The sequence below is a fragment of the Psittacula echo genome (genome assembly GCF_963264785.1).
Source record: "Psittacula echo genome assembly, chromosome: 4".
In the NCBI taxonomy this organism is placed as follows: domain Eukaryota; kingdom Metazoa; phylum Chordata; class Aves; order Psittaciformes; family Psittacidae; genus Psittacula; species Psittacula echo.
Window position 1 is genome coordinate 36,086,807 of NC_137738.1, and position 12,326 is coordinate 36,099,132.

The 12,326-nt window shown below is 37.7% G+C and overlaps 1 protein-coding gene across 1 annotated transcript in view; it reads left to right on the top strand.

Moving 5' to 3' along the window:
• Nucleotides 1–12,326, top strand: part of PRKN (parkin RBR E3 ubiquitin protein ligase) — a gene marked incomplete at both ends in the record, with an annotated part of 739,613 nt that overhangs the window by 333,329 nt on the left and 393,958 nt on the right. The window contains 1 exon segment of the mRNA XM_080615879.1: nt 7,221–7,304. Within this exon segment, the coding sequence (XP_080472005.1) occupies nt 7,221–7,304 (84 nt within the window).

Sequence of the window (12,326 nt, forward strand, 5' to 3'; positions counted from 1 at the left end):
ATTTCCATGCCTGGTTATTTGGGCAGTACACAGCTGTGTTTGACATGGCTTTTTCTGTTCAGTGATATACTGCTATTCTATTTCTTTGTTTATTCTGTCATTTTTGCATTTGTACACTGAAAAATTCTTTTTTGATAAATCCATTTTAATGCATAGCTTTCTCTGTGAGCCATTTGGCTGTGTACAAGAGGGGCAAGTTGCTTTAATCTCGCAATCAGAGGGCTTTGTTCTTCTCACAGTTTGTTCTTGATTAATGCAAACTAATAATTGCAAACACTACAGTTTGCAGTGTTACAACACCACGAGTGATGGGCTGGCCTGCAGTTTGACGAGCTTTTCTTAGACTCAAGAAAGAGTGATACCAAAATTGCCTTTCAAGTTGTTTATCTAACCAGAATTCCTAATTTTATTTTCATGCAATTATAGCAATGGCATTTAGTAGTGCTGTTGCTAAAGAAACATTAGCATTTAGCATACACAGTTTTTTGTTTTCTGTTTTTTGATTTTTATTTTTTTCAAGGGCAAATGCCTTTTTTGCCTTTTTTTTGTTGTTTATTTTTTTGTTTGAAGGTAGAAAACTAAAATTCTCAAGCTTGCTGAAACTTTTCGAAGTGTATTACTTTATCAGTAGTGATAAAATATGGCCCTGAAGAATGCCAAGCACAGACATGGGAAAAAAGATTTACTCCTTACTAAAAATTTGGAAAGTGAGGCATAAAGTTTTGTAGGTTTGGGGATTTATTTTTTTTTATTTTTTAATTTGGTGGTTTGGTTTTGTTTTTTGGAGGTGAGGGGGTGTGTTGTTTAGTTACTCTTTTCCCTCAACTGCTCACTGCCAGACAGGCACAAACCCAAGGTGTTCTGCCAGTCCACCTGGGACTTTTCCTGCTTGATTAATTTGTCCCTTAAGAACTTCAGCTCTTATTAGAACAAAGAGAAAATGCTGTTGACTGAAGCTGGCTCTGGCAGGCTTTCTTATGGGGTTTATGCCTATCATAATAGTTAATGTAAAGACATGTTGGATAGGGTGGGTTTCCTATAAAGGGAAAGATAGGGAGTTGTTAGCTGCAGCACGAACGAACAGCTGAGTAGTCACTGATAGCGTGGGACTGTGCTACTAGTTCCCTGTGTATGTGCTTTTAGCATGCCTTAAGTGGAAGGTGACATATTCATATTTCAAACAGATGCTTCATACAAAAAGTACTCTTGTGTGCCTGAGAAATGTTAGGAGGAAACTGTTGCAGAGAGAGTGCTGGAAGTTCACACCAGCCTTTAGAGCACACTAGTTTTCCGTCATAGGTAAGACCTTAAGGTGACCACAAAATTCATGATATTGTTGTTACTATTAATTAATATATTGCTATATTAAGCATATTTGGACCTGATCTTTCACTAATTGTAGTTGAATTTTAACAGTAGTCAATATTGCATCAATTCCTCTCTGTTCTGGTTTCTTTAAGGATGCTTTCTTGATTCTCTTATGCAAATCAACAGCCTGTTTCTCAACTATTATAAGACTGTGGCTTACTCAACATAGTGATGCGGTATCAAATAGTTTTCAATGTGCACTTTTATAGAATCTCATTCAACCTTATGAATGGTTCTACATGTGTTTTCTTTCTTGCTAAACAATTGCTATGCCTTCTTATTTGCAAACTACTGAACACTTGGCATTTTTCTCCTGAAATTGAACTATTAATTCTGTTAAAAAGGTAAGATTTAAATACTTTCATCTTATAAAATCAATATTATTATTATGAGGGCTGATAACACATACCTGTGGAACTGCTTCTTATTATTTTGGTGTGTAGCAATCTTGTGGCTATTTTTGTGTGTATATTGACATAGTATCATTAACTTTGAGAGTCTTGTATTAATTGCACAAAGATGAAATAGCAGGAAGATTTACTGCTGATGTTGTCATGATCAGGAACAAAGTGGTTGTGCTTGGGGTTTGGTTAGGTTTTGTTTGGAGCATTTGTGGCTTTTTAGCTTTAGGGTTTGTTTTCAGTTTGTTTGGTTTTTAATGAGTGTTTCCTTCTGTGCCTGTCCCCTCCCTGACTCTGAACGTACACAAGTCCATGGGACCTGATGAAATCCATCCGCGGGTCCTGAAGGAGCTGGTGAATGAAGTTGCTAAGCCACTGGCCATCATATTTGAAAAATTGTGGCAGTCAGGTGAAGTTCCTGATGACTGGAAAGAGGGAAATATAACCCCCATTCTCAAGAAGGTGAAAATGGATGACCCGGGGAATTACAGACCAGTCAGTCTCACCTCTGTGCCTGGCAAAATCTTAGAGCAGATTCTCCTGGAAGGCATGCTAAGGCACATGAAAAACAACAAGGTGGTTGGTGATAGCCAGCATGGCTTCACTAAGGGGAAATCCTGCCTGACCAATTTGGTGGCCTTCTATGGAGGTGCTATGGAACCGATGGACAGGGATAAAGCAGTTGATATCATCTACCTGGACTTGTGCAAAGTGTTCGACACTGTCCTGCATGACATCCTTGTCTCTAAATTGGAGAGACATCAATTTGATATATGGACTGCTCAGTGGATAAAGAACTGTCTGGATGGCCACACGCAAAGAGTTGTGGTCAATGGCTCGATGTCCAGCTGGAGACCAGTAACGAGTGGTTTCCCTCAGGGATCAGTGTTGGGACTGCTCTTGTTCAACATCTTCATTGGTGACATGGACAGTGGGATTGAGTGCGCCATCAGCAAGTTTGCTGATGACACCAAGCTGTGTGGTTCAGTTGATAACACTGGAGGGAAGGGGTGCCATCCAGAGGGACCTCAACACGCTTGTGAGGTGGGCTGATGCCAACCTTATGAAGTTTAACCATGCCAAGTGCAAGGTCCTACACCTGGGTCGGAGCAATCCCAGGCACAGCTACAGGTTGGGCAGAGAAGAGATTCAGAGCAGCCCTGCAGAGAAGGGCTTGGGGGTGTTGGTCGGTGAAAAAATGAACATGAGCCGGCTTCAGTGTGCGCTCACAGCTCAGAAAGCCAACCGTATCCTGGGCTACATCAAGAGGAGCGTGACCAGCAGGTTGAAGGAGCTGATCCTGCCCCTCTACTCTGCTCTCGTGAGACCTCACTTGGAGTATTGTGTGCAGTTCTGGTGTCCTCAACATAAAAAGGACATGGAACTGTTGGAACAAGTCCAGAGGAGGGCCACGAGGATGATCAGGGGACTGGAGCACCTCCCGTATGAAGACAGGCTGAGAAAGTTGGGGCTGTTGAGCCTGGAGAAGATAAGGCTGCGTGGAGACCTCATAGCAGCCTTCCAGTATCTGAAGGGGGCCTATAAGGGTGCTTCACTAGGGACTGTAGTGATAGGACAAGGGGTAAGGGGTTCAAACTTAAGCAGGGGAAGTTTAGATTGGATATAAGGAAGAAATTCTTTACTGTGAGGGTGGTGAGGTACTGGAATGGTTTGCCCAGGGAAGCTGTGAATGCTCCGTCCCTGGTGGTTTTCAAGGCCAGGTTGGACAGAGCCTTGGGTGATATGGTTCAGTGGGAGGTGTCCTTGCCCATGGCAGGGGATTGGAACTAGATGATCTTAAGGTCCTTTCCAACCCTAACAATTCTATGATTATAATTTTATTAAGTATGCTTGCTTTTTGTTTCTCATCTTTCTTTCTAGTGTCCTCTTTCCAAGTATGGGAAGGAAGGAAATTATGTAAGGATTATTCAAATATATACAAACCTACTGAATTCCTCTAAACTGAAAAAACAAATGTTCTAATAAATGTATACTAACAGACTTGCATATGAAGGAAGAGGGATAGATCTTAAGGAAATGTTAACTTGTTAGTCTTGCTTTTCTTTAGCAAGCCAGTGAGTTACACAGTATCCTCATGGAGCAAAAATCTGAGCCTGAAAAGGGAGGAAAAAAAGAAAATATGTAAGACTCCCATTAACAGCCACTTGACCAGATGATGGTAGTGACTCAAACTGCAGAAAATTAAAAGCTTGAAAATGTAAGAAAAAATGTTTAGTGGCATATTTGAATTGCTTTCCTGTAAATTATGTAAGTATCATGACAAACCATCATCCCAAGAGTGAACTTTTTTAGTTTCTATCGATTTGTGTTATGGAAGAGTTGATCAAAGAACCTGCAAGAGAGGAAGGTGAATCAGGGGACCTGGTTTATGATGTTAATAGCAAAGACCCAATCTTTTAGAATAACTGTAGTATATTTACATTCAGCAACTTCCCAAAATCTGAAAAAGGCGCAAGTACTGTGCTTAATTTTTAGAAAGATACATAGAAGTAAAGAGTGATTGTTGAGAAGAAGCTAGAAAGGGCAGCTAAAGAGTTAAAACTTTGGAGGAGATATGGGAATTGTATTGGAATCAAAGATTATGAGCACAAGAACTTAAGAACTGAACAGAAGCTGGCATGGCTAAATTGTAGGGGTGGAAAAAAAGGATGGGGGAATGTTATTAGAATCAAGGATGCATCTTTTAGAAAAATGAGTAATGAGAATTTTAAAATGGAACACAAGAAAACCCGGGGGGGGGGGGGGGGAAGAAGCACCAAACCCACACACAAAAAAAAAAAAAAAAAACAAAAAAAACCAAAAACAAAACAACAACCTGAAAACAAACTAACAAAACAAGCACCTAATTCCAGCACCTTCAATATAAAAATGCAATTAGGCAAGCAAAAAGCTTATAACTTGTAAACAGCATGAAAACTGTTACTGAGCTCTTCTAAAGTATACATGGGGCAGAAAGCATACAAGTCCTCCAGATGATTGCTATATAAAAGAAACACTTGATGAGGATGATGTACACAGCTGGTTCATCCTTGCTAAGGAACAGATGCACTCAGTATGGAGAAGCCTAGGAAGTATCTATGAGAAGACCCTCTGTGGACTTTAGTATGCAGACTTCATCTGGTGTCAAAGTGGCAGATGGAATTTAATGTATGTTAATATTAAGTGATACGCGCTGGGAAGGTAAACCTGAATTTTATATACACATGATGGATTTTGAGATAACCATTACATTCAGGAATGACATACAGGAGCTATTATAAATAATTCCACCAAAATGCTGCCTCTGTGCTTAGTAACCATCAGCAAATTGCATTTGAATAATTATTAAAAAAATAGTCAAAAAAACAAATCCAGAGATGCCATTTTCCGATTTACTAATTCAGCATGTAAGTCAGTCTTGTATACTGTGTCATGTTTCTTGTGTTCTAAAATACCAAGAGTAAAATGTTAGTAAATCTGCTTTTATCTATATGAGGAATGGAAGGGAAACTGCTTGAGAGGTATGCTACAGATCTACACTATTTGGTGGCATGGGGAAAAAGAAATAAAGGGGGGGGTGTTGAATTAAGCCTTTGGCTACTGAGTTGAAAACAAGAAAAAGTACTTTACACAACACCTGAAGGAGGCTCTGCTGCTCTTCCTGCCAAGTCTCAACTTTGCAAGAGGTCAAAATTCACTGGAACAACTGGTGGGAAACTCGATTTCTATAAATGTTTTGAATAGTTTAATACAATTTTGGGTGGGGAAAAATAATTGGTTTGGGTTTGGTTTTGTTTGGTTTTTGTTTGCTTTTTTGTTGGGGGTGGGGTGGAATTTGTGGTTTTGTAGTGGTGTTTTTTTGGTGGGGTTTATTTCCCACAGTTTCAAGTATTCTTACTTTTTAATAGCTATACTATACTGCAGCTGTTTTTCTCCCAACAAGTCAAATCTAACAGTAGTCACCCCTGTGTTTGCCTGCAATACGACTTACACATGTTCAAGCTCTTTTTTACCAATCTCAAATGCCAGGACTTCAGCTATGACAGTAGCAAAGAGAGCTATTTTACTCGGTTTTTAGGTAGGCTGGATCTATCTTTCTATAGCCAAGTTTATATTACTAACTTAGTTCAAAGCTATCTCACACATATCTGCACTATGTTGAGGAAATGCCTCATACAAAAGTATGAAGAAGATGAATCTAGATGTGGTACTAGATTACTTTGTAATCCAAACATGATCTAAGTAGGGATTAATTTTGCTAATACAATTAAATGTCTTGACTGCTATATAATTTCCCTTCTGGGTAAAGTTTTCATTTTATTCCTGAGTAGTGACACTATCCTAGACACTGAGTAATCCAAGTAGCAAATATTTTTTTTAGTTGTCTGTAACTGCTGTGTATATGGATATCTGTAGCTCAGTATTTCTTTATCTGTTTAATTTTTATTTTCTCTTAATTAAATATTAGCTGGTGTGAGATCACTATTAAGACTTGCTAGCATATTTTAAAACTTTTGTACTGGGCAGTATTTTAATAAATGTTCCTATATATGCAGTAGATATATATAAATATTCTTCTTTGATAAATTATCCTGTTAACCACACTGATTTGCAATTCTGAATAATTAAGATGATTATTATCTTTACTCTGTGTTTTGTGGTACACACATAAATTAATTCTTTATATTCAAGAAGTGGAAGCAAAGTTTGCTAAAGATTTTCTATCATTTTTTTTGTTATTGTGTTTTGGGAACATGGGGGAAGTTGTTATTAACAGTGATAAATAAATCTTGAAGCTAATGTAAATGTCCAGGAATCTACTAAGAATTTTCACTTCACATTTTTGTTATGTTATATTATGGTTAGGTAAAGGCTTTATCTGTTGACAAAAAGTCTAGTTCATTTACAGAGAACATTAGCAACATTCATGAAAATGAATGCAGCAGCCCATGAAAACAGAAACAGATTTCAGTGAAATTAGAGCCATTAAATACTTAGACTAGGTTAGCTTTTCTGTACTTCATTGTTTCTGTGTTATGCTTCAGTCTTTTTAACTGTGTATTCTACTTCCAACTATTGTGGGTTTTTTCCCTTTTTCCCCTCCCTAATCGGCTGCAGACCAAGCTGCAAACAGTGTTGAACCAGAAGATGAGTCTTTGTAGTGGTTTTTTTTTTAGTTATAATTATGTCAGTCCCTGTCTTAAGATGGGAAAAAATATATCTGCTATTTCAGCCTCAGAATGTGAGGGGTTGTAGGTTCTGTCAGTGACTAAGATTTACTGATGAATATTGTCATATAATCTGATGGGGCTTTTTTCAGCATAAGCATAATAAAATTGTCTAGCTGAAGTTTAAAATAATTAGGGCTAAGAAAAGGGGAAACAAAACAACTTTTATATGTTATGTAGGTTAAAGCCTTTGCTTTATATATGCTTTGGTTTTATTTTGAAGGGTCCATCTTGCTGGGATGATGTGCTGATGCCCAACAGAATAAGAGGTGTTTGCCAGTCCCACAGGTGCAACGGAAATGTAGCGGTAAGATTTTGTCATATTTCTCCAAGCATTGTGGCACTTACAAGAATAAGTATTTCTAGGAATTCTAACCATGTTAGAATTGCAGTAGATGTAAACTGACATGTATGGTACACTTCCAAAGATCTGTTCAGCATCAGATAACGTATCTCAAATGTTTAGCAAAAAGGAGTAACTTGGTCAGATGCTGCTTGGAAAATGAAGGAGAAAGTAATTTTATATCATCTGTTGCACTGAAGTAGAACTCTTAGATATTCAAGTACGCATAGGTTAAATGCAGAATGTAGTACTTAAACATTTATGTCAATGCTTATTTTATAAGTATCATAGAAATTAGAAGCTTTCAGGGCACTGATAATATTCACACTTTCTTGCATATCAAATCTTTCAAATCAGATTTTCAGGCTTTGCCCACAGAAGTTGATTCTTCTCACCAGTTATTTTACAACCCGTTCTCCCACATGCTTATCATTGTTTCCTTTGGTTCTTGAAGTGACATCAATAAAAAGCCTGAGTAAGAAGCAGCATAGACACCTCAAATTCTTAGGGAACATTTTTCAGAGCATTATTTTGGTAATGCATTAGGTATTGTTTAATACTGAAGAGGTCTTAGAGGTATTTCCTTCTCAGGAAAAAGCCTAATTTGAAGTGATTGTTCTTGATGTAGCTTTTAGAGGTAAATACAAAACTTTGTAGGTATGAAAGGATTCTGTTCATCAAATATTTGCAGACTAGGGTGATGTGTGATGCCTTTTCACAGGCACTCGTCTGATCTGGTGCAATCTTCTCTTTGTCTTCCCAGCAGGACAGTTGTGAAGTAGCACATCCATGCAGGTTCATAGGTGTCTCCTGCTTGGCCACAGATGGTGTCAAGAATTTTTTTATCTAGGTTTAGATATCAAACAGTTGTTTTAACAGTATGTGATTTATGGTTGTCTCCATACATGGCCAAAAAACTGAAGTCTTGCAGTTTTCAAGCTTCTGCTTCTCAGAGTGTTCCATATAGTAGTTGCTCAGGTAGCTCAACCACTCTTTTGAAAGTGGCAGGTAGTAGACATACATGTGCTATTCTGTCAGCAATACTCTGCTAGGTATGTAGAAGAAAGCACCACTTTCCCTCAGGGCAGATTGGCTGTATCTGCCTGTTACGCTTCAGGAACTACTCCACCTGTAAGAGTTGATTGCCTGATCAACCTTTGCTACCTGTTTGTTGTCACTGTGCTACTGCCATCACTGGGGAGAAGTCCTTCCTGTTTTGTATAAAGACACAGGAAAGTTAAGATGATAAAGTGTGCTCTTCACAAGAACAGGAGTCTCCTTGACAGGTATCCAGCTTGAGCCCTTATACACAAAAGCACATAATCAAGATTCTCAGTCTTGTCACCTCCTGAGACTCCCAGAACATATCTGACTACTTACAGTGGGGTTTTTGGTGTGGTATGGGTGGGGTTTTTTTTCTTGTGATTTTGGGGTTTGTTGGTTTTGTTTTTTTTTTTCTTTTTTCTTTATTCAATCTCTGTGAAAAAGATACTGAAATAATGCCATTTGGCAACTGCAGCTCCTGAGCTATAACAAATTCCCTCTCAGAATCATTGTGTTTGGTTGGTTTTGTGTTTTCCCCCTGAAAAGCAAAAAATGGAGTGACTTATCATCCTGGCTTTGTGGAGGGGTGAGGGAACTCAAAAAACACTGACCCTAAAACTGTAATCTTAACTGTCTAATGCTTTGGCAAGCAAGTGATACCCAGTCAACTAAGTCACATGACTCCAGTTGCTGTCAATGCCTCTGGCAAGTTACATACTTAGCAGAGCCAAGGATCAGTGTTACCTTTCAGTAAGGCATCACTGAACAAAAATCAGGAGGCAACCTATTTTAGGCATATGTTGCAAATACAGCTTCAGATCATCCAAACTACAGGTGTGAGGCTGTTATTGGAGAAATAATACCTAGCAAAATGATTCAGAGCACCAGCAGTGCTCCAGGCTCTGGGTTTTCAGAAGTGCTTGTTTGCTTTACTTTGAGGGTTTTTTTTTTTAACTTATAATTCTCTGTATTCTTTGAAAAGGGCAACTCAATGGCCATGGAAACAGGCACGGTTCCCTGAAATTCCAGATACTACTTTTACACAAGCATAATTTAGTTACAGCTCTAAATCATAGAATCATTTAGGTTGAAGAAGACTTTTAAGATCATAAAGTCCAACTGTTAACCTAGTACTGCCGAGTCCACCACTAAACCATGTTCTCAAGTCCCACATCTATGTCTTTTAAATACCTCCAGGGATGGTGACTCAGCCACTTCCCTGGACAGCCTTGTCCAATACTTGCCAACCCTTTTAGTGAAGATGTTTTTCCTAATATCCAATCTAAATCTCCCCTGGTGCAACTTGAGGCCATTTTCTCTCATCCTATTTCTTCTTACTTGGGGGGAGAGACTGACACCCACCTTGCTACTACCTCTGAATAGCTTGAACTGTTTTGTTGGGTTTTTTTTGTCTTTTACCTAGAGAGCCAGAGGTTGCTTTCTCAGTGCACAGCATCACCATAGTTCAAATTTCACAAACCCATAAACGTGTAGGAAGGCCTTACTAATACCTGAGAGCTGAGGTTAATTAGTAAGTGATTTACAAACTGCTCTTTGTGTCATGAAGATATTGCATCTATATGTCTGAAGTCTATCTTGTGTTGTCTGAATGTTATCAGAAAGTTTGATGTACACAGGGGGAGATGAAATCTTGTTCTATAGATGAAGAGCCATTTTTTCCCTCCTATATGAATGTAGTTATAATTTCAGTGTCACAAAATTGTGAAGAACTGAAACATCAGGGGTTTTAATTTGACTCTTTTTTTAATTATTGCTTATTTTTTTAAAGGATGGAATTCTTTAAAGGAGGAAACTTAACTCTCCATTTTTGTCAGCCAGCATATTCTTTTACTAGAAACATTCCCAAATGGCTGCATAACCGAAGAGCAAAGTTTACTGCTATGTTTAAAGAAAGGAGTCTTGTGAACAAGCTCCTATTCTCCTCCTCTAAAAAGAGAGAAATGAACTTACTCTCTTTACAAACCCAGTTCTCCTTTAGTGCAAAGGTGGTCCAGTGGAGTATTTGAAGTAATTAATCAAAATTTTCCATTTTTGCTTGCTATCTGTAAGACTTTCAAATAATGTTAGAACTGTTTTATATAATTAGTTTGTCCAAATCAATGACTAAATTGCGATAGTGAGATCACAATAAATTTTCCAAGATAAAAAGAAGCTTTGCAAAGTATCGGTAATGTAGAATTCAATGTCCATTGAATTAATTGTGAAAAGGATAATTTCTTCTATTTCTGTGTATAAAAATGCTATTATGTTTTCTTTCTCTTCATAAGCTCATGCTATTCAAAAGTCATCAAAAGTCACAGAGATAATATGGCTCTTTCATGGGCAGGCAGAGACAGAGATGTAACACCACTGTAAACCACTGAAGTAGTGATTTCATAGGAATGAGCTCCACATCAGTCTCGTACTCGAGTGAACATACATGAGTTTCTGAAAGTGTCATGTCTTCAATGCAAAATATAGGGTAAATTGGCTTGAACTTCATAAACCTGTGGAATGTTCTTCAGATTCTTGCTTGGTGTGCGGAAGGAGTTGTAGACTTAAAAATCTAGGAAACAATAATGGAAGGGTTAAACAGGGTTATAAGTCAGCTATGGCTTAAGCCATTGTGAATAAGGAAAAATTAAAACCATTTTAATGGAAATAAAAATGTACTTCTATCCCAGGTTATGTCTCACTACTGTTACCTTCATTTTTTTTTTTTTTTTATTCCTGGTGAAGACTGCCTCAACTGTGTATCATTATAACTGCATAGCATTTTTCTCTTCTTCAGTCCTCAAAATGTTGGTTTTCAGCAAAGTGTTTCTAAAAGGAGCAACAGAACTTCTATGACCTTTTAGATCACCTCTAAGTACTGGGTTTCCTTAAATATCAGTATACCCTTCTGAACAAGCTCTGTAGCAATCTCCTGCGTCCACAGCAAAGATTTCCTGTGCAGTCACTTATCTTAAAAACACATATGATTAGTCATCATAGAGGTTTTTAAGATGGTCATCATAGAGGGTTTTAAGCAGTTGGATTCCACTATAAAGTAGCCTCACTGTTCACTGTTCCAGTGTATGTTTGGGGGTAAAGTGTTTGCAAAAGGAAGCACTTTGGGTTTTGGGGTTTTTTTGGGTGGGTTTTTTTTCTGTTTGGTTTTTTTTATTATGTATCTTTTCCTGTTATTTTTCCACATTCCTCCTGTGATTTGAATATTGCAATTTTATTATACTGAAATTTTTGAACATGTCATGTTTCCTTCTCCTGCATGTTTGCTATCATTAGGTTTAGCACTGAGGGCAGCAGTATTATGTAAGCTTTCCATAGCCAGTCTGTTCCACAGGGAGTCTGTGCTCATCTGGAATAGGCTGGACTAAGCAATCAAGGGAATAGCATTCAACTTGGATGATTTAAATCTACAGCTTAACAAATTTTTTTTTTCTTTCAAGCATCCAAAGTTGTTCTCAAATATCACTGTTCAGATAGAATATACTTCATTTTTTTTATCTCATTTTGCTTTGATCAGCTCAGACCTCATTTTATGTTGAGAAGAGAAATAAATTGTCTTTTATAGCAGAGATTCCCTTTTGTAACAGAGTATCTAAAGTAAAGTAAATTTAGTGATGTTATCAGAATGCAACTGCAGCTGACTAAAGACCTATCATCTCATTATAGGAAGGCTCTGATACATTGCTATATTATATATTGTTGGGTTTGTTTTGTGTGTGCATGGTGATGTTGTTCGCTATTTGTGAAATGAATCATGCCATGTCTGTCCTTGGTGCCTATTTGCAAGGTCATGATATTGCTATGAGTAATTCTAAGAATCCTGAGCTATTTATTAATACCAAGAAACTGTGTGACTTTCTTTTATTTTCTTGCTGTCTGTATTAGTTTGCCTTTTGCATTAGAGATCAGATATCACATGCTTAAAAAAACCCA